General features: G+C 33.1%; 2 protein-coding genes across 6 annotated transcripts in view; one reads left to right on the top strand and one right to left on the bottom strand.

Moving 5' to 3' along the window:
- The window catches only part of LOC142977869 (troponin C-like), a 32385-nt gene extending 19738 nt beyond the window's left edge, over positions 1-12647 (bottom strand). Inside the window, exons 1-3 of the mRNA XM_076121986.1 lie at positions 12492-12647; positions 12264-12318; positions 3983-4126 (exon numbers count right to left, since the gene is read on the bottom strand). Of these exons, the coding sequence (XP_075978101.1) occupies positions 3983-4126; positions 12264-12318; positions 12492-12494 (202 nt within the window). The 5' untranslated portion in view covers positions 12495-12647. The remainder of the gene's footprint in view (positions 1-3982; positions 4127-12263; positions 12319-12491) is intronic.
- The window catches only part of LOC142977735 (neo-calmodulin-like), a 248629-nt gene that overhangs the window by 199696 nt on the left and 21502 nt on the right, over positions 1-27431 (top strand). For all 5 annotated transcript variants that reach the window (XM_076121815.1, XM_076121814.1, XM_076121812.1 and 2 more), the window contains 2 exons: positions 21441-21525; positions 21962-22122. In XM_076121815.1, coding sequence (XP_075977930.1) covers positions 21441-21525; positions 21962-22122 — 246 coding nt within the window. The remainder of the gene's footprint in view (positions 1-21440; positions 21526-21961; positions 22123-27431) is intronic.

The raw sequence follows: 27431 nt of genomic DNA, 5'->3' as shown, positions 1-27431 counted from the left end.
ATTATTTTCGCAACATACGGCGTTTGTTTGAACTATTCTGTTGACATCAGCCAGACATTGAATAGAACTTTTTTAATAACGGCCAGCATTCGCGCAAAATGCTTTATTTTGAAGCACAATGGATTTGGACCACGTGTACGACAAATTAAAATTTTAATATTAATATTAGTTTCTATTAAATATACACAAAAAATATGAAAGACTTACAGGTATATAAAACTATTATTAAATACCGTGATTGAGGCAAGGGAAGTGTGTAAAATCTCACCAAGTGCGTTCCTTTGTCTCTACCTCTTTCAAAAGGGTTTATTTTTTGTGTGTATGTGTTACTGTAAAAGCCCGAACGGTGGTAAATCCTAAGATTTTCCGGTATAACCTAAGATTTACCATCTCGCAATGGTAAAAGTCCGAACAATTCTTTTATTTCGAACTTTTACCTATATTCACTTGATGATGCCGAGATGTCGCCGGAGCCCCGCTTGGCGGGGCTCCTCCTACTGGGTGGTTAAAAAAAAATAACCACGAAGGCTAAGGTGGAAGTTTCTAGTGTTCTAACCTAACCTACCCATGTCGCTTTGCCCAAAACACCTTCTTTATAACTATGTCACAGTATATAATTATACCGTGAAATAGTTATAAACATAATTATGAAGGAGGATTTTTTAATATATCGTAACATAGTTTTTAAACTCTGGCTTGTTCGGACTTTTACCATTGAGAGTTGGTAAATCTTAGGTTTTACCGGAAAATCTTAGGACTTACCACAGTTCGGGCTTTTACAGTAACATATGCATTAAATACTTGTCGAATATATGGATTTATGTAAAATAATACTGTGTTATATCAATATTCAAGTAAAATTGCACAATTTACTTCTTGATTTCCATAAAACTTCGCCTGTCTAGTGTCCAAGCTAAAACTTGATCTAAATGAAAATAAATTAGATTTACACCGTAAATAAGTTTTCCGAGTAAATCTTGAAAGATCTAAATTTAGCCGCGGTTTGTGAGAAAGTTATAAAAAATATATAAGTTAAGTGGCGTCTGTCGAAGAAGGTCAAGTTCTTAGTCTCAACTTTAAGGAGATCGTAAGATGCCTTCATAAGATATCTTGAGATTGATCTTAAGATGTCGTTACGTTTTTGATACAAATACGCGAATGGCTATATTTTACAGATAAATAAAACAAGAAAATACATAAAATTTTGCCTTTATTGAACGATCTGAAAGATTACTTTTACTTTTTATGATGCACGATTAAGTTAAGGGTTTAAAGTCGTGTCTTTCTCGGATGGTTTTAAATCAGTTGAATTTTCTTTTTTGTGAAACATAGTATATATCTCTCCTTTTCCTTGGAGAAAAGCTGATATGAAGTCGTCGAAGTGGTCGTCCAGAACTACCAGTTACCAGTTATTTGAGCGAGTCACAAATAGTTGTTTCGGTTCGGATTGCCAATTAGGAACTCTAAACCCCGGTTTCTGAGTACATTTAGCGGTAGTTTATCTATTCATTAGCGTTTTTTATATGAGTTTAAACACTATTGAATAGATAAACTACCACTAAATGTACCTCAGAAACCGGGGGTTAGTAACTCAAATACCTCAGGTATTAATAATTAATCTACTTTGATAGCCTAAAATCATCTGAGTGTAATATCACGAGTTAGCTAGTTATTTCGGGCGACAGATGGCGTCTGCGTTTAATTGAAGGACGCATGCCGCGACGCAAATTGCCGTGACTTAGCGTCAATGTGAACAGACATACCGTATGATTATGGAAATGTACACAATAATTAATAGATTTATGAGTTTGTAGCTCTCGTGGTACATATGACTAGTATGCGACATGTAACTTGTGGCAAACGGATTGCAGAATTGTAGCTCAAGTTTTAACAACTTATGTATAGTGCTGTGTTTTACATATTGCTTAAAAGTCATTAGGTTTGTGAACGGGGCATGCTTCTTTTTTGTCACTTACTTTATTTAGAGAAACAAAGTTAATAAGCGTGTACTGTATCTTTCGAAGACTATTTATAATATTTTTTTACTAAATCTACTGGCTGAAAACTAAACAGGCTATCATGTGTACCTTCAAATTATTTAGAGATGCAGAGCCCTAAAAAATGGGTTACCGTATAAAATCACAAATTTTGTTAAAAAAAATGTATTTACAAATTTCACATATTATAATCTCTGAATACAAGATGGGTACATGGTTGTCCACTTCATAATTATCACTCTACGACGCTAGTTTAATATCTTCGCAAAAAAATTACATTAACATAATTTCATGCAACATTCACTAATGTACACACGTCACTACCAATAAATAAAAGTTAAAATGAAAAACTACCCACTTCATTTTATGACAGGACAAAAATGACAAAATAATGTCATAAACTTTACAATCTATTACTCGTTTGAAATTTATCGGAAGGCAAGCGTTGAAATGATGAAATGTTATAAACATGCGTTAATTTTTCAGTGTTACAGTATTCTTTAGTACAAACACTGGACAGGGTGTCATCGGTATATAAAAATGTCAACATGCGAAATAAACGGCTGCTCTTGAAGGAAAACAGAGGTAGTTTGTGAGCTTCACTCGTAAACTACAGTCTTTAGACATTCACGTAAGATTAACTGAAGCTATTTCTGGTATATTTGTCATTATAGATGTCTCCGGTGACTATATTTTAAAGGTCATTTAGGATTTTAAACTTGCGTGTACACATTAGTATACGAGTCTTAAACGCTATTGAAAATAATTGTTAGGATATCTTACTTGATTCAATCGCGTCAAGGTCATTTAGGATTTCAATTTACATAATATCATGCCGGTTATTCCTGAAAGTTGAGGCAGAGGTGTATTATATCCCACTCCCACCATTTCGTTGTCAATAATTTAATATAAGGGAGAGTTATATACTGGGCTGCTATTGAACATATTCTTAGTAAGTCATTAAATGTATTTATATGAAGGATTCTTATTTATCTTTAACATAAGTACGTAAGCATTTAGAAGTATATAAGTGTGTTTATCAGTTTTCTTGTTAATGTAGTACAAGCTCTGCTAGATTTTGAATCTGATGACCGCCTGCGAGTTCTCCAAATGTATTATATATTTATTTATATACCGAAGTTTATTAAAGTTCAAAGTATTTAGGTGAAGGTCTTGATTAGGATTGATTGTTTCTGCTTGTCTAAATTCGTGACAGTTTGACTGAAGTAAATGATGATTAATGTGAGCATAGTCCACGTAATTTTGGAGTAATGATAGTGCCATGTTTGTCATTTCATTTGTCATGGCTATCGGATTTTTTGAAAAGATTAAGTGCTTTTTGTACTATTTTATTTGAAGTAAATATTTGACTGAGTAATTTTTTACTGTAATTAGTCTTAAGAGTTCAAAGAACTTTGTTATAAAATTACAGTAAGGCTTGCTACACACTCGGTTCGGCATTCATCGGCCTAGCTTGCCGACGGATATAATTAAGCGTCTTCGTGCTTCGGAGGGGACGTTAAGAGTCGGTCCCGTTTATTAAGCAATAAGATAGCAGTCGTTAAGCCATATCGAAAACTTTAGGCTTGAAGAACTTTGACACTAGGTTGAACAGTAACCATACGAATTAAAAATAATTACTATCTAACAGTTGGTGATCTATTGATTGCAAGCTTGAGAGTTCTTTAGAGCAGTTCTTGAAGATATGCAATGTGGAACACAATTAGCCACCGTGGTGTGCTCATTCCTTACCACTCCTTCATTACGGGAAGAGAGCCTTGTCCAGCAGAGGGACATTAATGGGTTCAATTTAAGGTACCTCGATCAAATATGGCCAGCCGAATAATATGGCCGCATAATATTATTCCAAACCTCGTGCATTTTTCTCTTTAACCTACACTAGGCGTCTATGTTATGGTATGTGGCCATATTTTTCAACTGGCTATTTTTGCCCAGGTACCTTATTTATACTGTTTGGTACATACCCTCAGCATCTTCACTGTCCAGCAGATGGTCTAGTTCGAGGTCGTCATAGTCGTGGATCATAGTGTTTAGTATCGTCTTGACCTTCTCCTTCTCAATGCGCCCTTGTTTGTTTGAGTCGAACATGCTGAACGCCCGCCGTAGCACTGGAATTAATTCAATATTTGTTAATAAGAATTGTAGATTGTTTAAATTTTTAAGATGCCTTTTGTGGGATATCTGAATCTCCGTATTATAAAACATACGTATATAGCATAGCGAAATACAAATTAAAAAATATGGAGCAACAATCTGCCTACGCACAAACCAAACTAGGTAGGTATAAGTATTTTTTTTGCACTTAATTCCTTTTTAAAGCCCAGGCGAGCATTAATAATAATTCTTAAAAAAAAATAAGCTTAAAGGAGTGAAATAGGAGATGGAAAATTCGCGAGCGCATCCACGTAAATTAGTTAATCAATCACAATTTAATAACTGTTCGGAATGTCAACGTTATACTGAAATTTGTGAAACACTTAATTTTACCGAAAATTAGATTTAAATTAAGGTCTTAAACGTCAATAACATAGAAACAAGCGTTAAAGACCCAAGACCCTGTCAAAGTAACCTCAAATTAGTTATTGATTTTATCCGTCAAAGGTTGAACGTCAAAAGTTAGTCAATCAAAAACATTTGAGTAACAAACTGTGTTGGTGTTAAACAGGGAAGCCTTACCCAAAAACGATAGATTTCGAACTTAATTTCGTTATAACCATTTGTTTCTTTTTTTTTTAAAGACAACTCTCGCACTAAGAATTGCTCTTTTGTCGCATGAACTTCTACAAACAAACAAAAAACGGACACAAAGCACATCCAGACCCGAAACAATTATTTGTGGAGCTCACAAATAATTGCTCTGTGTGGCAATCGAACCCACGACCTCCCGACGCAATGGTATCGGCGTGGCGACCTAAACCACTGCGCCACGGAGGCAGAGAGAAATTGTTGTTGCCTGTGTTTAGTCTTTGCCTTAAACAAAACTTTACTCAATAGGATTGAGTAAAGTTTTGTTTAAGGCAACAGCTTATCCGCTACAGTAAAACATACTCGATACGGAAAAAAATTCTTTAAAATTTGCACAATATTTTGTCCAATGATATTGTACTAAACGTACGAGTGCATGTATTTTGGATTTCAATATCTCGTAAAGTCATATAACAAAGAAATCTATGACTTTTCTCATAGAGACTGCCAAGCGACTTTTCACTCAAACAAAACTTTTGCAACACATTTTAAATCCACATTTAAAGTATTCAACTTGCGGCTTTGGACTGCGTTCCGCTTTAGTATAGTATTAAGCCAAAACAATTTGGGCTAAATTGTTTCCAGTTTTACACTGCCGGCCGTAAAAATGGTCGTACTAGCTTTAGGAATGAGTATTGCTTCGGTGCCTTTTATTTGATTGTGATTAAAGCGTTGGATTATTCAAAAATATGCGCGGATTAGAGATGAATATAGATTGTCTTTTCTTGGTAACTAGAATGTTAAATATTTGATTACACGTTAGGATCGGTTTGATTGCGACTTTGTTCACGTTATTTATTAAAAGCTATTGCGTTCTTAATGTTTATTCATTTATTGTTTTCTAGCGTCCTACTTCAGACCATTGGCCATTTTGTCATAGTTCCTCTTTGATCTTAACGTAACGATATACATTATCGTTACATATATTTCATTAGAAAATAACAGTTTAGTAATAGAATAATGGAATGGTTGAAATAACAGCTGAAATAACCATAAGTAATCCATAACAATTTAAGTCACATAATATTAGGCGCAAAATAATGTGAACTTAAATCTTGGGACACCATAAAAATAACCATATCTATGCCACAAAACACACTAATATCAATATAACATATTTTATATATTTCCAACAAAAAACGTTCGCGATTACGGGTTAGTTATTTATCGAATACAGTCACGATTTCAAAAAGATTTGCCGATGACATCTCCCTCTCATTCATTCGCGCTCACATATTTTGTTTGCATGTGCGAACGTGTTACGTCACGAAACCGGCAATCGTTTCACGCACAATCCGTTATATAAAACACCATTAATTTTATCAAAACTTTTAAACATTTCTCTTGATGAACGGATGTCATAGATTTCACACGTATCCATCTAAAACATTTTCTATAAACACTATCAATCAGAACTAATGTGACACAATGATTGCAACGACGATAGAAAACAAATTTAATTTAAACATTTCACTTAATATTGATGAAATATTATAACTAAATAGCGATATATTAGAAAAGTTTAGAGACTTGTGTAAAAATATTGCACAGATAAAATGAATGGATGTTGTAGTATATTCGTTGGCCTCAAGTGTACTGGATGAGTTATGTGGAGTACGGGATTAAATTGATAGCAGTCGTTTTGCAAGTCCTAGAAATTGCTGATTTACAGATATTTTTGAAGTTGAATCTGTGTTATAATGTGTTTCATAACTAATGTGCGAGTTTTTAGATGTTTTGATAGTAATAATTTAATGATGCACTGTATTTTTTACAGTTTGTCCGCTGCACTGAAGATTTATTAGTCTTTTTGAAGGATATAGTATAACAGCTTTAGAATTTAAATTCTGATTTAAGCAAAAAACATATTCATTTCCAATTTTGGTCTTAATAAACACTAGATTAATTGTGCGTCTCTTGATAAATGTCAAATTATACAGTCTTAGCATAAACGTGAGAATAAAAATACATACATAATATCACGCCTGTTATACCCGAAAGTGTAGGCAGAGGGAGCACATCCACATTTCGCCATTAACATTGTAAGTCAATTATATGGGGCTCTGCTATTGCTCGGTTCTCTTTTTCTATCAACTACCAACAACCGGCCAGCTATCGAGGAGAAATTTTATGACGAAAATCTGATCAGTGCCTCTAGCGGGCTCCGTAAGAACTATGTATTTGGGCAGTTTATTTTAAATGTCAAACTCTCGATACTCGTGTACTCGACTGAAGAGAAATTTGCTTCAGATCCGTGCTTGTTCGTATTCTATTCTATGAGAATTCTATTTTTTTTACTGTTTTGTTGTAACTTAGATATAAAAAAGCTGTGGTATGTTTTTTAATTATATAAATGTTTAAATTTATTCAACACTAATAACATGTTACTCATTTACCTACCTACGAAAATAAAGAACTTGAGGGGTAATTTGGTAAGCATAATAATATAATCATTAGCTGATTTGGCTAGCAGTGGCGAAGGGTCAATATTTATATAAGGCAAGCCGGAGCTATAAGTCATTGTCTAGGTATAGTACCTACATATGGACATCGTAAGAATGCCGACGTAAAAATGGCGTATTACTGCATAATAACAATAAGAGAGTATTATCTACATTCAACTACAGTCTCTTATTTCTCTCTCTACAGTCTAATAATACATACGTACTTACCATGCTACCTAATCATGCTTGTTTTGTATTTAGGTAGTTACTCTGACTTCAGTAGTAACACGTAGGTAACACAACAGCACATATTTTGATAACGTATTTCAAATGATTGATGATTGTCTCGAACTGGTTGTTTAATAACATATTATACTAGAATTCAATTCAGAATTCAATTTAAAATTAATTTATCAACAATAAAATACCAAAAACATTACTGAAAACGCAGAACACTTTTATAGAAAGTTTAACCTACAAATCTGACAAAATGAATATGTATTCCAATGGATACATGCAAAACAATTACTGTCTAATACACTGATACATTTACAAACACATTTACTAAGGAATAATGTTGTAATAAACACAAATATTCTAATTTGTTAAAGAGCGCGCGAAAGACGTAAACTGTAAACAAACATAACCTAATGTCAAACTGGTGAAGATTAAGAATGTTCGACTCATACTTATGCAGGATGCTTAGCTTATATTTCGCCATCTCGCTCTTGCACGCGGCTCGCGACGCGACAGAAACATGCGTAAGATCATGTGTCTGTCGCGGCGCGAGCGCTGTAGCGCGAGGCAACCCGCTCTTCCTCCGGCTTGCTCGCCACTATGCAGCGCGGTGCGAAGCGCGATCCAAAAGGTCGTAAGCGACATCGCCGCCATAGTTTTTATTGTGCGCGATTCCCGATCAACGCCTCCGGCTTATTTCATTATTATTACTTCACGTTGCGTTTTTAGCGGAGCGTAATTTTTAAAGGGTAGGTGTTTTCGTAGTATTTCGATTAAATTAATGATTCTAGTTAAAGATTACGTTTTAAATATTGGTGATTATTTATTAATTGTGTATTATTTGGCAATAGTAAACTATTAATTTAACACTAATATTAAGTCTGTCCAGAAAGGGAAGCCGGTAGGAATCGAGTTATATGGAGCCTTCGCCACTGTTGGCTAGTAGTCAATTATCGCGATTAGTCATTACATACGATATTCATCAATAGATAAGGCGAATCCTAAAAGCTTTAGTGTATACCTTGTTAAGGTTTTGTTTAAAAAGTATTTTTAACCCGAGCAAAGACAGGGCCACTAGGATTTAATTTTAATAGCTGAAACAAAGTTACAAATATTATATTAAACTTGCTTTATTTCCATTTTATCTAATACCAAATCTCATCCAGCCATATAAACTGAAACCTTACATCCTAATGAACAAAAGGCGAAATCAGCCATCTTTAGAATACCTCGTTAACCATATTTACGAGGTGGAAGCATAAACACGAGATGTCAATACACAGTTATTATCGTTAACGAGTTGCTACTAATGAAGACCCTTATCAGGCCGGGCGTAATCAGGATTCGATCAGGCTCCCTCGTAAACTTGACTCTTGAACTTTAGTTTATTGAGTTGTGTAGTTTAAAAGGGAACCTATAGTTACGTAAGGAACAGTGTGACATTTTCTTATTTCGTTTTTTTTTTATTTCTTGGCCAATGGTCTTCCTGAAAATATTTCAAGGTTAACTTGAAAAAGTTATTGGAAGGTAATAGAAATAATTGTATTAGGCTAACAACAAAGTTTTGCAAGTGACGCAGTGGTTAACGTCGGTCGTCGTGGTCGCAGTGGTCGTGGATACGAATCCAACACGAAACAAATATTTGTGCGATTCACAAATAGTTGTTTCTAATGCTGTACATTGTTCTCCCTGAGATTATAATGATTAACACGTTACGTCAAAGCAGCAATTTACTTTACAATGGCTATCAACTTGACGTGCATACACTAGTTGTCAACTGAGATACTTGGTAGCCCTGAAGACAATTTGAACACAAATTTAGTGCAGGTAGCATTAAGTATCGATTGACATGTTATTTTACCAAACACTTCATCAACATAATAGTACTTTGAAACATAAAAAAACTTCTTATAGAACCTTTAATAGCCTCCATAAATAAAAGATTTAATCTCTTTTATGAATAAAAAACTGCAAGCGTTGCATTAGCAATGTTCCGCTACAAAATTATGCCGCGGCAATTAAGTACAGCGGTGCAACGAGACTCGGTATTTTATGTTTGAATTATGTGCTAAACGTGCATTAAATTAGTTTGTGTTATTTGTAAGTTACGAGCGAGGGATGTTTTTGATATGGGTTGGATTTATATATCTATATTCTATGCAATGTTAAACTATGTATGTATGTAATGAACAGAAATATTTTAGTTTACAACGTGATTTCGAATAAAAAGGTATATCTAGATTGTATAAAAAAGGCAAGAACTAACGGAGGTAGAGAAATAACCGACTTTGATACAACAACACTAAGTGAAAGAACACCGTGAAGTACAGAATAAAATTAATTCATGGTATTTTTTCTACCAATTATCAATTGCAGTAATACTTGAAAAGAAAAATAAAAGTTAAAATCAATAAGATAAAAGGTAGCTTAAACTGTTCTCCATTCCCTAAACTTGGAACACAGTGTTTTTTCTCGTACAGCAACTTACATTCATAATTATTATATTATCAACTTACATACATATACATTTTTACAATACAGTCCAACTTCAAGCTTTGAATAGATTTTAAATATTATTTGAAGAAAGTATGAAAAGGTATGTTTGCAGATATTATATCTAACAAAAACGACATATTTTAATGTACCCTATTTCTTCACATTGTAAAGGCTTGCTGAAAATGCAACTGCGAATGACAAAAACTACATTCTCTCATTGAAGTTACTATACGATCTTAACAATAATACTGTGCCACAAGGCATAGAGCCTTTCATAGCAGTCTTATTCAAAATGGCGGATTATTATCTACGGATATTAAAATGGAGGTTTTGGTACGTTAAGTTTTGTAATACTGTAGGTCTTTGTGTTACTTGAGACGGGTTTTTAGGACTATTATGTTGTTCTTACAACAATAACATTTGAAAAAGCTTGTTTTTATAAGGATTTTCCTCAAAATAGTTTTTCTTGATGACTTTGTTTCACGACGTTAGAGAATAATGTCAAATTATTCATCAATAAAGACATAATATATACCAGACAATAGTCAGTTATCAGTGAACACAATTTAAGCTACTTTTTTTATTTCTAATTCTTTACTAGTAAAAGTCCGTCACTTTTGGAACAAAAAGGATACAAATATACTGCAATGGCAGATTATTTCATTTATTTTCTAATTGTTCGTTTTCTTTAATAACTACTTTAAATTTTACTGAAACTTTGGTCCAAATTCGCATATTTTATAACAATATAGTGCTGTATAGCCCAGTTAGTGTCACTTAGCAAAATATTCAGCACACTATACTTGGGTCCATACTTTTCAGAAACACGAATTACCAGGAACATAATATTTCTTTATAAAAATATAATAAGTATTATATACACAGTTATATGTATCTGAGACGTGTTCTCCAGCTTGCGTAACAAACCAGACGTGTAGGCGATAAAAAACTTTTTGTTTCAAAAGTAAAAATATAAAATTGCAAAAGTTCCTACTATCTCGGATCTTCTTAAGATTTGCTGAAGTTGTATCGAGATGGTTCCAACTTGGAACGATTGCGTGTTTCTTTATTTTATTGTTACGTAACTCTTCTTATATACTTATTATAGATTTTTTTCTTTATATAGGCATATTTTCTCTAACCAATAAAAAAGTAGCCATAGTTACATTACTTACAAGTAGGACCAAAAATATGAACGAAATTTAATAAATCTTTATTTACAAGTTATTTTTAATTCACAAGCTATTTTAATAAAGCAGTAAAAAATAGCTGAAGTTTAAGGTTACGGTCATAGGTTCGAAACCGAATAAGCACATGTGAGGATCCAGTAGTAAACTTAAGATTAGATTATTAAAAAATCTAATATCATGAATATTTAGACACTCAATGTCCCTTGCTAAAAAGAGATTCAATGTTTATCCGATTGTGTAGAAGATATTATAAGTGAATAATCATCAGCTTCTCTTGGCTTTGGCATAAAGAATTAAAATATAAAAATAGGTAGGTATATCCCAATCCAATACAGCAAAACTCGCAAAAATGTCGCTGAAACCGCTGTTATAACAAATATTTTACACTTATTTTCTTAATAAGTACGTAAAGTTTAAAGTATTCTTACTCAAAGTTACTTTAAAGTACTCAAATGTACTAACTTTAAATGTATTCTATAATATGTTAACGTAAATACTCTTAATTTACGCATACATTACGTAAATCCACATCCAAAACACAAAATGCAGCCGAGCCATAAATTATATCCTCGTTTTACACATTATTATTCTACTAGGCTGTGTGCGTTTAGTGTCTGCTTTATGCCACAATGGCGCCCGAGGTGTGTGGCTTTGCAATTTGCTTTACACTTCTTATTTTTCATTTTATATGCTCTCAGAAATGAAATTTCTATTAGGTAAAACTTTCACGGGAGTGCTTCATTTTAAATTAAAAATGTTAATTGAATTAGCGTTTTTGTTTTGGTAATGCCGAGATTTGGTTTTTCAGTTATACCGTAATGATTTTAAAGCAGGCTTAAGAAAATGATCATTGTCAGATCAATAAAAAGTCGTAGTACTATATAGCTAGGTTTTATTTTGGTACCGTATTGTAACATATTTATTGTAAAAAACAATTTCAAAACAACTTTCAAATGAAGGAAATAAAAAAATCTTGCAAAAATTAACGCTGTGCAAAAATAGTTTCGACAATTAAAACAGTAAAAGAATGTAAAGGTGTATTAAAATTAAAACTAGTTTGATTTACTAAGTTTTGGTACATAACCGCCTCTATTGCAATAAAATAACTAGTAATTATTTATTTAAATACTTACTAATAATCTGAGCATCATCTGTTGTGTTTTTTCTGCTACTTAATCGTAAACACGACTGCAACAATCACAAATAAAAATATCACAATATTATAACATTAATTAAATTTACAAAATAATTTTTAATTTTTCAGTAACTTTTAATTATTGCCAATTTAATTTGTATATTCTACATATTTTTTAAATATTATTCCTTTTTAAATAAATTAAAAATAAACATTTCGGACGCACCATTTTTGAATTTTCGAATGTGTAAATGGAATTATTCGGAAATGGCGGGCTCTGGCCGAGGCGCGCGCGGCTTGTACACTAAACTGGCCGTTTAGAAACTCATTCGAAATTTAAACGAAGTGTTACGGGCACAATGCTTGTTCGAAAACTGTAATGCTTGACGTAGGCTTGTAGCGGCGGCTACAATTTATTTTAGGTGTTTATATTTTTTATATAAATTACGTTTTATTTTAGTCCAGTGAAAGACAAAAACAACAAAACTGCTAAAAATGTTGCAGCATTTTTAGATTCAAAGTAGTAGAATTTTCTTGATCAACAACATTATTAGACAAGGAGAGAATATTTAAGCCGATTGACAGCATCGACACGCCCGTCCATCCATCTTATCTATTTTTACGCTTCATTATTGGGAAAATCTTTATAAAAACAGCGCAAACAAGGCTACAAAGATTAAATACGAAGCAGAAAATATCTTAAATTCTTAAACAAGATCTTGTACCTTTCTATGAGAATAAAGGACGTGTAGTAGGTAACTAAACATGCTTACATACATAAAGAATATTCTACATGGCGGCAAATAGGATTACTCGTACGTAATCGCATTTTACAGTCTCATGCCTTACACGCTACAGATTCAAACAGACAGAGAGTTTACCTCTATTTAGAGGAAATTTCCCTTGATATTTAAAATTCGCGTGTTCATACGTTCCCTCCAGTTGCTAGGCGAAGCAATCTGGGAAATCTGAATGTAGACGTCTGCTCTATGCACACATTTATTTTATTACGTACCTACTTTGTTTTCAAAAGAATAGTATCTACCGAAGGAATTAGATTACACGGCAGCTTTTCAACTCTTTTCTTTTTACAATGAATAAAAAAGGCGACTCTTAATCTCATACTGAGGAATAAAACATTCCGAAAGTCTCCCATTAGCTTCTATTATCCTTCATAATACCAGCAGCTACTGATTTTCCAGCCAGAAATCGTTAGAGTTTAAGAGTTTATTTCCAATTTATGCAAACATTCCTACCGCAATAATGTTCATTTAAATTTTACAAATTTTCATTGATATGCTCGTAATAATATAATCTAGAATTCAGGAACTATATTTTTTTATTATAATAATAAAGAATGATATATGACTGGACAGAAATATCTTAACAAAAAACACTCACATGCCGCGACACTAGATAAAAAGCACAAAAACTAGGCACAATATATTTTTGTCTACACATTACTATTTAATAAATCTTTGATTTTATTTCCTCTAATTTATTAGTTTTTCTTCTGCTGCAACGTTTTATGCTCATTATTATTTGAGTGAAATCATCAACTTTGTTGAATTCAGAAAACAATGTGCGACTTTTGACATTGTACACAATTTATTAGCAATCTAGACACACTTGTTTAAAAAACAAATTTCGCGGCATAAATGTATGAGAAAATTTTGTAAAACGCCCTCGCAAAAATGCTACTGTCAATAATACGTACTATACAAAGGTGACTTTTCCGGCAGGCTAGTAATATTTCATCCTACAAAACTTTAAAGTTTTTATTCTTACAGTAGCCTTTTTTATTTTTCACTAAACTCACATTAATAACCATTAAATCGACAACACAAGGCGATGTCTTTCATTGAAACATTTTGCTAGAAATTTTAACAAGTTCCCATTAACGTTCCCAAAAGACATATAGACTAATCGATCTGTCGTCACTTACACAGAAATTTATATAAATATATTAAATTTTAAATCAACGTGCATTTAAAATATCTTTTAACAAATGTGTTTTATAATGCTATTCACTCAAAGTAATACTATTCGTCTTACTTAAAGCATACAATCAGTTAGAATTCCATTAGAATATACTTTATCATGTGTTTATATTCATAGAACTTAGTTTTCATAAGCATTTGAATTATTTACGCACACTGAGTGTAAATTTTAAGACTGCGTTGGCAGAATGTACAAGTTTTTTAAAGAAAATTGTTTTTGGAATACACTATCGACCAGTTTTAGGTGTACATTTTTTTATGCAAAAAACTTTGACATTTTGTTGTTTTTATAATATTAGATAGAATCTTAGATAAAATTCTTGAAAGATTTGATTCTTCGCTGTGTGATAACTAAGTTGGAGATTATTTCGTTGTTTTTGTCAGACACTACAAACAATATCTATGGATAAAGAAAATATATTCCTTCAAACACCGTTACGTGTAGCATAAAAATAAGAAAAAAGATGTACAGTATACATCTTGCAAAAAAATCCCCGAGAATATTATTTCAAGATGACTACAATGCAATAAACTCGTCTCGTAGGCGCAGCAATGCAAGTTATAAATACAAGACTAATGATGTGCTAGTAACCTTTGATGCATTCACGGATAGCTTATATTAATAAACAGGTTGGTTGTATTTATGAACGTGTTTGTCACATCTAATGTGGTTTGTCAGTGACATTGCGACGTTCTGCGAATGGTTCATCGTTTAGTCAGAATAGCTTTTTGTTTATCAGCTTACAGTTATTTTAGTTGACTAGTCACTTATTGTTATAGGGCACATTTCAATTTTATATTGTGCAATGTAGAGACTGTAAAAACTTACTTTGATATAAAAGCACATAATTATAAGAGACTTTAAAAGAATAATTAGGCCGTATACTTCTGTCTAAACGTGTTAACTGAAAGTAAAAAGTCTGTATTGACTGATCAAAAAGCTAAGGCTGATAAAAAACAGTGTTAGTTATAGTTCCAGAAAAAGTTTATCAAAATAGGGTCTAGACTGTTTACGATACACAACCTTCACAATATTTCTCTCATTAACTTATCAAGAAGTAGCGAAAAAGGAAGATAACAAAATAATATTGTTATTGTATTTTCTTAGAAAAATTCTTGCGAAAATTCCACGAGAAGAAAAGATGAACGGCCATTATTACAAGAGGGATTTAGGAGAAAATCTCAGCAAAAACAAAAGGCAAGCCAATCATCGCTTTTACAGCAGGCCCATAAGTCAATTCCCTTAGAGATTACACGAGAAAATAACACTAGGACGTTATTAACGGTTGGTAAAAAATATGTTCGAATTTTTCGGCCTCAAGTGTAATGCTGGAGTTTTGTAAGAGTGGACTAGAGGAAGTGTAAATCATGCAAATAAGAGGATTGTATTTTGGAAAAATGTAAACTGTGTCAATGCTAAATTTCAATTTTGTCAGTGTGCTAGTGTACCTATCCATTATTCAAAGCCCACTCATACTAAAAGATCAAACAATAAAACAGGAAAATGTACTGAGAATTAAAAAAAAACAATTGAATAATTGTCCAATTATTTATTACCATTACATCACGTTTGCAACAAACTACACAGACACGATTTTAAAAGTTGAGTAGGTTTTTATCAAAAAAGTTGTTTAACATTTCTCTTAAAAGATTACGGCTCTACTTTCAAAGTGAACGCAATAAGCGCTCGACATCGTTATAAAATTCATATTTAGGAAATCCCTTCGAAGCTAATGCCGCTAACCGCTATAACGAACAGTCCCGGCGGATATGATCAAAATCACCGCACTTGACCAGCGGTTTCATTTCACTGAGAGCAGGTGGATGTGGTTGCATTCATGATAATAATCCCCTCTGTACCGTTTACCGCACCCATAGGATACGGGGATAATCCTGTTGCAAATCCGTATAGGAATTAAATTGAATTCAATAACTGAGGAATATTTTTTACGTTTTTTATAAAACCCAGATCCCATGTTTTTTTTCGTGTTGTATCGTTGGAAATGCGTTTTATTAATTTAAGTTAAATTTATACACATAATAAATCTGTAGACAGGTCGATTCTGTACATTTAATGTAATAAAAAAAACCAATGGAGATGCTTAGTAACAGATAATGACCGAATATACAATTTATTACATTTTTGTCTGTGCTTAATAAAGGTGGCTTAATATTTGTAGAGGAATTATAGGAAACCACCGCATAAACTATTCTCCTCAATCTAATTCTTTTCGCCGCGAATTGTACATGATCCTGAATTATAGATCAAGTTAGGGATGTGGTCTAAATCCTACATGATCCCATACCTTTTGTATTCAACGCATAAACGTATTAAATCATAGCTCAAATGATAAGGGTTAAGGCCTTCATGTAAGTCGTTTAATTTATGCATAGAGTTGACTGTTACGTGCCCTGATCGTTGCTCCATTTCGTACGTTTGACTTTGCATTTTCATTAACATATTCGAAACCTCTTTCGCCTAATATAATCTTAAAAACGCAAGAAAATTTCAATATTATAAGTGAATTTAATTTTGAAGAGACAAAAGGTACGCATTCTTTGATTATTTAAATGTAGATTAGACGAGCCCGTTGCAAAATGAGATTATTCATCTCGCTTTTATACTTTATTAAATACTTTAGGCATTGTAGAAATTGAAATTTCAAATATTAATGGTGCTAATAGTATGATAATGATAAAAAATGTTTTTTAAATTTTCTGTAAAATTGTCTATATTTTACAGAATCTTCAACTCAATGATGTAAAATCGCGTGCGTTTCTTTCACTGTGCGTGTTGGTTTTATGAAGAATTAAATTCATTTATTTCTATAATTTTAAGAGAAAACAGAGAATAATTATGCAATGTTACAAAAACATTACAGCGGGGGCCTGTTAATGAACGACACATATAAAAATCGTAAAACCAAAACGCCGTAACAAAGTCACCGCGTGCAGATTTATACTTTTTGCCGAAGTTTATAGTCAGTTTCGAGTAGGCTTGTTTCGCGCCTCGCCTACGAACAATTGTGAACGAAACGTTTATGGCACCACAAATTAAATGGGATACAAGTATTTTTTTTATAAATATAATGGCAAATACTTTTGTAAGAGAGACTGCCGGGACAGTTTTAAATTTTATGAGCTGTGGCGATAAGGAAGTTTCAAGCTAAGTTGGTGCGTTCTTTTTTCATAAAAATATGACGTGTTTGAAAAATGTGAATAGTTTTTTTTTCTGTCGCGGCACAGATTATGAGAGTTTTGTGCCTTCATAAATTCTCTACGGCCTTACTGCTTGACATTGTCATCCGGAATGTTAAGGTAACCTAGAGCATTAAATTTAATTTTGTCGGAAAAAGTTCTTTACATTTCGTAGTTGTTTTTAGGTGTTTCGATTTAATTTAAAACGTTTACTAAAATTTTATATGTTTGTTTATAAAATTAAAGGTGAAAGAGACGCTGCAAGTACGAATGGAACATAAAATAACTAATGGATTAAAAATAATATTGCATTCTGGAATTGTAATGCGAGTTTTCTCAAGTCTATTTTATTTGCGGACAATCATTTCGCGATCAATGAACATAAATTAGAAAAACAAATTGTCCCGCGTTACTCCGCTTGTCAGCATAGTTTTAATGCGCTATTTAATCCGCTTAGGTGATATTTTTTAGGTATACTAGGTTTCTAAAAGTTATTCTACGGAAAACTTCGACAGGTAAAAACTATCTACTGGTATTGAAATGAGAATCAGTTCAGTAGATTTTAAGTTTGACACCAAGAAACAGCCTCTTTGGACTTTACTCTATAATATGTACAGATATAGAAATTATCTGTTTTCATTCATATCTCTTATCTATGAAAATAGTCTAGGTTCTTGTATTCTACTACAGGTAGGTACTTTCAAATTGAATTCATCCCGAGTACAATAGTTTGAACTTCCAACACCAACACCGTCAGTACTAACACTTCAGAAGCGCTGAAATGGAAAATGGTTGGGTTTTACCCGTAGGCAAGACATTAAACTATAAGCCTTACTTTTGACAGTTGATTCTCTATGATCTTGTCATGGTTCATTATAGAAAGTAAAACAGTTTCCTGACGAAGTCTATTATACTAATAGCTCAGCCTTCACTTGCGTTAAATTCTGAATAAAACACACTTAGTCTTGAAAATCGTCTGCAATAGACAGGCCAGTGATAATGATGATGAATGAAATGAAAAATGTCACTTCTTATGTATAAAGAATACAACTATTTAGCCCAGTACAAAGTTACTAGGATCTTCTTACACATAGAATACTTCTTACTTTTTCTACCCTGGAAAATCTACTCACGCGGACTAAGTCGCGGGCAGAAACTAGTATAATAATAATTACCAGTATTACAATAAGGTCATTAGCCTTCTTTCTCCGTTATAATGAGTTTCCTCAGCCTCCCACGGGAAGGAAATCATTTTAATTAGTAAGATAGAAACCTTTCTAAAGGCGTTCAGAGATTTCTCTTCAAAACTTCTGAATAGTGAATGAAGTAAAGTAGAAAAATCTTTTTCAGTCAAGCCAAGTAACTGTTTTAAATGATTTAATAGGAATTTCTTTAGAATTAGAGTTTTCTTCTTAACGAACAAAATGGCGAAGTTAGTGGCGCTGTGGGTAAAAAGTACCTTCACGCGAAGGTTGTGGATTCCGTTCCTATTGCGGAACAAACATTTGCGTTCCACAAATAGTTGTGTTTAGTCTCGTCGTACTTTGTGCCCGTTGTTTGTATGTTTGTAAAAGTCCCCGCGAGACAATACGGATTCTTCAAGAGAAGTCTTAGGAAAGATGCCATCAGATTTTTGTTTGTGCTATTTTTGTTCTGTACTATTGAAAAATATATAATTAAGTGGTTATTTTTATTCAAAAATTTTAAACCCTTCACTAAATAACGGTCATTAAATTTTTTATTACTCATAAAATCCTGAGAATTCGGATACATACAAAACATTTTTGCCAACTTTACATTGAAATAAACATACGTGGGAAAACGTACTACTTTCTAAAACTATAAAAAACATTGTCCCACTGTTGGGCAAAGGTCATGTCACGTCTGACACGGAATAATGGGCGGTTTAGATTTTGAGTCCACTGACCAAGTGTGGGATGTGGACTTAGCATTCCATTAAGAACTGTTTACAATAACTCTTAGGTGTCTTAGGTAAAATGTTATTATTTCTCTTTGGCCATCAAAACATGTCTTTGCCTACGATACCGTCCGGATGAAAACATCTACTAGACAACTAGACTACAATTTTTGATAATTAATGGACCATAATTTCTATAAAATTCAGGCAGTTTCTACATAAAAGAGCTATAAACAAACATCTTGCTATACATCTAACCAAATCAATGTAGTATTCTATATTAGCAAGCATTAACAACTAAAACCACAGACGCAAGCAACATTCTGTACAGTATACATCAACTAAAATGACAATATCAGTGTTGCCAACATCACTAGTTACTACCAGCTACCAACATAAAGATACAGTTGTCGTCACATCCGGTCAGCTGTGACAGGAAACTCATACGTCACTTCGCTTCAGCTAACTTTGTGCGCTCATGTTACTGATGTTAAGGTGAATACACACTAGTACATACAGAGCGAATTCATATAACAACCCTAAAAAGACGAATAGTAAATTATTTAATTTTAAAGATCTTTTTACTAGTATTATAAACTTAGTTAGCACTATAGTTCAATTAAAGAAAGACTAGCGATCTCTAGAACTGCTGAATTGTTTTTAAGAACTTGCCGTATAGTATCATTATTATATAATACAACTAGCCCGGTTTAATCAGTTATTTTACAAAAAAAAAACCTTTACAACTCTTACACATAAACCTTTCTCTTGAATCACCCTATCTATTAAAAAAACACACTTAAATCCGTTACGTAGTTTTCGAGATCCAAGCACACATACATACATAGGCATACAAACAGACGCGCGAAACAAACAAGTAATTAACTTTTAGGAAGAAAAAATATTTACTGTATAGGAAATTAAACAGGCTGATTTTGACAGTGATTTTATGTTGATTGATGAAGGTTTCTCAGAAAAAATAAAATATTTTGTTTAGATGATTGTTATTGATATTCTTTTGTTTTGGAAAGTATTGTCATGTAATAATTATTGTTTGAAGCGTTTAGATGGCGGAAATTCGATTAGTTTGTGTATAAATTATATTTAGATTTTAGAAATAAATATGCATGTGTAATGTGTATATAAAATAAGCCTTTTTTCCATAGGGGTAGGCAGAGACCAAAAACGCTACTTGGTACTTCTAAAGTATTTTTCGGTATCTTAAAAGACTTCCCTTGCCTCTTTCACATTCGAACATTGTCATACAGGACCGCCGGTTACGAGTGCTACGCACAAGACTTTTTTTCTGAGACGTCGCCATGGATGGAAATAAATATTTGTAACTAAATGAATTTCTATAGAAGTCAACTTCATTTGATGATTTTATAAAGTTTTTATTTTCTCATTTAAGCCATATTTTAGGTAAGGTATGTATATCAATAAATTGTAAAGAAATTCATAAAATCTTTTTTTATTTCACAACCATCCAAGTATCTATTTCATATTTTCAATTGCAGGTGCTGCTTAACCGCTTATTCATCGAGAAATCGCCTTGAAGCATCAAGCAAGACTTTATTCCTCGTAGATCCAAAGCTGAAAATCATAATTATTCTACTGAAAAAATCATAACCATGTTTTTAATATACATTACATAGTACAAGCTTTGTTTTCTTAGCCATAAATTAACCATTATATAATATTACATACGAATTAACGCCAATTATGCATTTTATCTTAAATTTTCTTGACGTTTTGGCACAAGATACGTAGGTCATGGTTGCTATCAAATAAGGCACCTCGCAACCACGGCCTCATTAAATGCTTTTTTTTTTATCTACAATTTTTTGAGGCTTCGGTCACTCGAGGCGACAATGCCTCATGGGGAAAATCGAATTATATGCATAATTCGCGTTAATTTCCGTATAACATGATATAAAAGTAATGCATTACCAAAGTATGAAAGTCATGACATTCAATGCTGTACATAAGTTACCCTTCATTCCCACTAAGCCTATATTGTTCGAAGCTAATACTAATATTGGTAACATTTTGTTTACAGGCGAGGAACAAGCCCGCAGACGGTGGTGGTCACGTTAACCAGAAGAATGCTGCAGGACAGAAAGCTACTACTCCTTGTCAAAAAGGTAAGCTATATGACAGATATAGTAACTGTTTAGAGATCTGTGGTCCGTTCTGTTGATTATCGAAAGTTTGACATTTAAAATGTACTGCCGAAATAGTTCCTACGATGCCCGTTAGAGGCGCTGATCCAAAATATCTCGATGACTAGCCGGTAGTCAAAAGTGGTATAGAATCGGAGTACTGTTACAGTTAAAAAACTACATTATGTTCCGGTACATTAAAACCTTCAGATGCCAGTAACAATGGTTGGAAAATCATCTACCTTTTGCGGTGGCTCTAAGTAGCTGACAATTTTCCTATTGCCGACTACGAGGCAGGTTATCCAACTTAATCTACTATAGACAACAATTTAACAGAAATAGGAAAATCCTAATTGCTCACCGATACCAGATAAGAACTAAAGGGACAGTGACTAAATACAGCTTTTATCTTCAACAGGGGGTCCGAAAACTCCAGTGAAGCCCTCAGCGCAGAAAGGAGCAGCGAAGACCGCACCCCCAAAACAGGCAGCAGCGGCCGCCGCAGTCAAAACTCCTCAAGGCAAGAAGAAGAAAGGACACAAGCACCAACAGTATGAACTCATTGTTACCATCAATTTGGTAAGTGGAATAAAATTCTGTATGAATTTGTGTATGATGCCAATATCTCACCTTTAGATAGGGCAGTATTAACTGCAGTTAGGCCGCGTAGTGGTGTTTAAACTGAGCAACGCCGTGCTTTGAAAAGCAGTTCAAAGTCTGGCCGACACCCCATTGTACTAGGTATATCGAAGTCATGCTTTTATATCCATAAAGAAAGGTTTAAAGATTTGGCTGTTTTAAGAAAATACATACAAAGTTTTCATATTTTCATGGGACTTCTTAGAATTTTTTGAATCATTATTATACAGGGTGTTAGGCAGGCAATCTAATTTAAGTTGAATGGTACGAACGTGTCGGCAGCAGCCCAGACCAGATACATTGTTTGGACGACCGTCTGCCTAAGACCTTGCAAAGTCTTTTTCCAACTTTTTTAGTAGTTATTAACAATGTAAGTTAAACATCACGTGCGCAAAAAACAGCACCTATCACCGACCCCAAAAAGAATACGCGCAAAATTCGTAACATGTTTCTCAAAGTCTCTGATGCAAAAATAAAAAGCCCGTCAAAATAAACTGGCGGTACCGTCATTTGGCCCCTTAAAGAAAAAACATGAGGGATACATTTATAAATTCCCTTGGTAACAGAAATATGGCTTGTAAGCGACGCAAATGCGAGCCAGCCGTAGTCTTCAGCTATTCAGCCAAAGCACCCCATAAACGATCAGTGCCGTATTTTTTTACGTACAAACCCAGCTTCCCCGTACCAAAACAAACTGGCTAAAGTAACAAACTACGTCATAAAATAAAAGCTGCTTTTATCGCGGGAAACTTATATACCTTTCTCTGTCTAACTTAAAGATTTTCATATCTTTCATCCCGTTTCAACTCTGTCTGCTATCCAGAACGCGTAATCGCCTCTGTGATTGGATTATCGAAGTTCGTTTGCAATATTATCGTATTTTTTCGTATTTGTTGTTTTTTACTAATTTGTACCGAGTTTTGATTTCGTTGGGGATTGTGTTGTGGGTCGGAAATGCTTTTGTTGAAAAATAATAATATTTTACAGTCGACGAATATAATACGCGACTTTGAAATAAATAAAGGATATTTTTTCATTGTTGATTTAGATAACTGAGGTACGTTTTATTTAACGGTTCATGAAGTCGAAAAGAGTTGAATAACATTCACGGGAGCATTATGAAATGAGATTGCATTAGGTAGATTAAAAAATATACAATAAAAAGGGCCTTAGGTAAGTTCTCTACAAATAATACAAACTCTACTATAGATAATACTTGAAGTGAATGTGCAATTAAGTTCCATTTACAATATAAAGACATGTCTTGATATTGTAAAACAAAGTGGAAACATGGTTTTCAATATTTTATTCTCAAAATATTTTTTATCCGCAAGCTCATAACTTTGGTGATTTGTATTATATAAATTATATTATTCAACAAGCTATATTTAAAAACACACGAACTTAAAACACTCCGGTAATAAACAAAAAAATACAGACTTACACACATAGAACGGTCACTAAAATATCAATTCGGAAAATTTATTGATATCACCATTTCGTATACTTTAAAATAGTATACACGCTTTGACATTAACGTTCGGCTGAAAAGTACGTTGAATGTCATAAAAACCTTTACAATATATTATTAAAATACTCACTTTTGCCCGCGACTATAACCGCCTGATTGTAACAAAAAATTCAATTTACAATTTTACGTAAATGCAGCGCCATCTAGTTCAGATGTTGGAACTAAAATAATTATAATAATTAGCTTTCTTAGTTCAAAAAGCCAATTATTATATTATTATTAAACTCATCATCATTATATTTTGTACGATAGATATTTAAAGACAAAAACATGTAATTAATGATTTTAAGGTAATCACAAAGATATCTATGCTTTATTTTGCCTTCAACTTCGTTCAGCGAACCTTTTCACAAATTTATTAAAAAAGTGACAAACGGACATACATTTTACAAACTTTCACATTAATAATATTAGTAGGATACCTCGGACTTATTCAAATGTCTTGCAGACTCCCGACATTTACGCTCACCCAAAACTATGGCGTACGAATATAATAAAATACGCTTCAATTTATTTTAAGATGGCGCCTATAAAGTAGTTTAATTGAAATATTTTTACGTCACGGTGAAAATTTTAAGTGGTTTCACCGAACGCATGAAGTCATCTTGTGAAAAATGCTATCATAACAATTATTGTCGCTGATTCACGTAAAATTTTTAAAACGTTTTCAAGATCTAGACCAACGGTTTTAGAATTATGAGTGGGCTAAATTATAATAAAATATGTAGGTAAGTAGAGCTTTCGTTCATGTAAAACACTGGTATTCAGCTGCATCCGGTAAGACTGGAAGCCGACTCCAACATAATTTGGAAAAAAGGCTAAGCTGATATGTATAGAGCTTTCGTTCAATTGCTCAAGTCGCGGGGACTTTAACAAACAACAGTCCCGAAACAATTATATGTGGATTGCATAAATAATTGTTCCGTGTGGGAATCGAACCCACGAGGTCCCGACGCAGTGGTAGCGGCGTGGCATTAATAGTTACAATTAGCTAAAACATGCCCTTAGTCGTTATAATATTAAATGGCAATAAATCTTAGTATTATATCGACATTAGGACTACGAAACAAAGCCTTGGAAAAGGCTAAAAGGAGTTAAGTTAAGTGGTAAGTCCAACTGTCAAAATTTTATTAACATCATATTTCAACAAAAGCTTAACGTATGTGAAGCCACTAAACCACAAAAAACACAACAAAGAAAGTACTTATATTCCATCCATTTTCCTCAAAAGGGTTTAATATTTCAGGAAACATTTTTATTATTCATTTTCACAGGTTCAGTATCAATGACATGCAAATTTTATCCCCCTAACGATGTTACGGATAGGCCATAAAACCGACCGTTGTTCGTTAAAATGAGATTTAGCATATTCGGTACATTTCAGCAAACGTTACAGTGGTATTGCAATAAAATTGGAGTTTGATGTCATCGTGTGGGAGGGTAGTTTTCTGCCGTACTTTTAACGCTCACGGGGTCGTAACGTAACTGCTAGATAGGGTGACAACTGTCAAACTACTAACTGATAAGTTATTTAAGAACTAACTAAGAAGTGTCGAAACATAAAGAACGAATACTTTATATTGTTGATTTTAATTCACCTCTGATTTTAAAAGTATTGATAATTGAGAACTTCTGTTACTTCCCTAAACTGCTGTTATTATTAGCTTGTACCTTAATAAAATTACTCTTCTTTGTAAGATTACTCTCTTTTAACTCCAAATGACACAATATTATGAAATATCCTCATCTTCACATATTACTTACCCTTCCTGTCTGCAAACATATCAAAATAATTTATTATTATTGAACCAATAACATGATATCTGCGAATTAGACATAACACTACATAAACATAGGAAACAAACATCACAACATGGCGGCCAAAAAAATAAAATGTCTGACATCTTCCGTCATTCGGCCATAACCGACGAATTTAATCAAATAAAAATTGAAAATATATTACAACCTTTCAAGAAATTTAATTTTCGTTGACGTTGATACTTTTTTTATTAATTCAAATATTTTTTTGATGACACCTGGGTTTCTTTTTTAGTTTTTCAATCAAGGCTGTTTGTAAGGCCAAGTTTTTTTAGAACCAGAAATTCAAGACTAAAATTGAGCTATCAAGCAAGCTAACTGTGCACGACTTTGCTTATAGTGTCGTGCACTCTCTATTCTCTTACCCTTATAACCCAGTGGGACGACCTAACTGACATGACCAGTGAGAGATCAGGCACAGGACCAACGGCTTTACCTAAAATTGTCATTATATACATAAACAAAGGAACGAATAAGTATGAAAGATAAAGATACGATCTCTACCTACCTTTTCACATTCTACATTTTTTTTTCCACTGAAAACTAAATTTGTAAGCACATAAATCAAATTAAAATTAAATATAACAAAGAACCAGTTGTTTTAATTAATGACGACTCCATTAAACTAAGAGATAAATTATAATCGTCTCGTTTGTAAAATTAATAGTTTTCAAACTGTCTCGTAAACTATTTGTTTCTTTTATATTCCTATTTATTTTTCAGTGTGGTAATAATTTATTATTTTGACATTGTAACCCCGACCTTCGCGCTGTAAAGTATTGATGGTGACATTTTGACGTTATGAGTTATTCTATTTTTAAATCTGTCTGCCTATTCATTTATTAACATTGATTGGAATTGAATAATATGTTTGGATCTAGACTAGACAATACTAATGATCATAACTTTTAAACTCTCGCGTTGCATGTTTAATGTATAATAGAATACGGGAATTAACGCGAACATGCATTTTACTTTAAAATGCCTAACGTTTCGGCGCAGGTTGCACTCGCCGTGGTCGCAGGCTGCAGTCAGTCTAATACTGATGATAACGAGGCAATAAAAAAGAAAACATAATTAGTTCTTTATAATTTGAAGTAGACCATAGCCCGACAGTGGGACAGTTACGGGTTAAAAACAGCGATTTCCTACTACTATCGATTATCAACAGGCGGCTAGCTATCGAAAATATTATAACTAACAAAGAAAGAAGAATGCGCAATTAACGCAGCCCGTTTTGTTTATTTCTCACATGATCTGTGAACAATTAATAATAGATTTCATAAGCCTTTCGCAAATAGATGATAGTTATTAATTTGTTTATTTTCCTGCTTGGCACCGGTCACTACTCACTAAGATAAGGGATTAGGTCTCAGCCCACCACACCTATCAGATTGCAACAAGTTTGCTACCTATGGAAGCTAGGTAAATATTTTATTGCGACTATATTCACTTTAAAACTTTCGCGACGTAGGTATAATTCAGACGCCTTATTATAATCAACAAAATCAGATATTCGTTGAAATTTCGTTTTATTCTTATCATAAGCTTCATATGATTGGCTATCGAGGTGATTTTATAGTGAACTTATAACATAGTTGAATGTCTTTTCCCCTAAAAAAAAATCAATTGGGTATCCGAATAGAATGTCCGCGTTTCAAATCTGTTCAATAGATGTAGAAGAATAATACTTTCAGACTTTGTAATATATGAAGGGATTAATAAGATACCTGCGCATAAAATCGACGTGTTACGTCTGTAAAATAATATGCAGATGACAGGTATAATTATATGCTTATTACGTATACGTCTTAAGTCTCGTTGACAGATATTATAGGATCTATTCCACATGGACCTTGGCCAAAGTGTGGCTAAACGTCAGAAGTAAATAATTGACCAC

The sequence above is a fragment of the Anticarsia gemmatalis genome, chromosome 13 (genome assembly GCF_050436995.1).
Source record: "Anticarsia gemmatalis isolate Benzon Research Colony breed Stoneville strain chromosome 13, ilAntGemm2 primary, whole genome shotgun sequence".
NCBI lineage: Eukaryota > Metazoa > Arthropoda > Insecta > Lepidoptera > Erebidae > Anticarsia > Anticarsia gemmatalis.
Note: the sequence above shows the minus strand (reverse complement) of the source record. Positions and strands in the feature narration are given on the sequence as shown.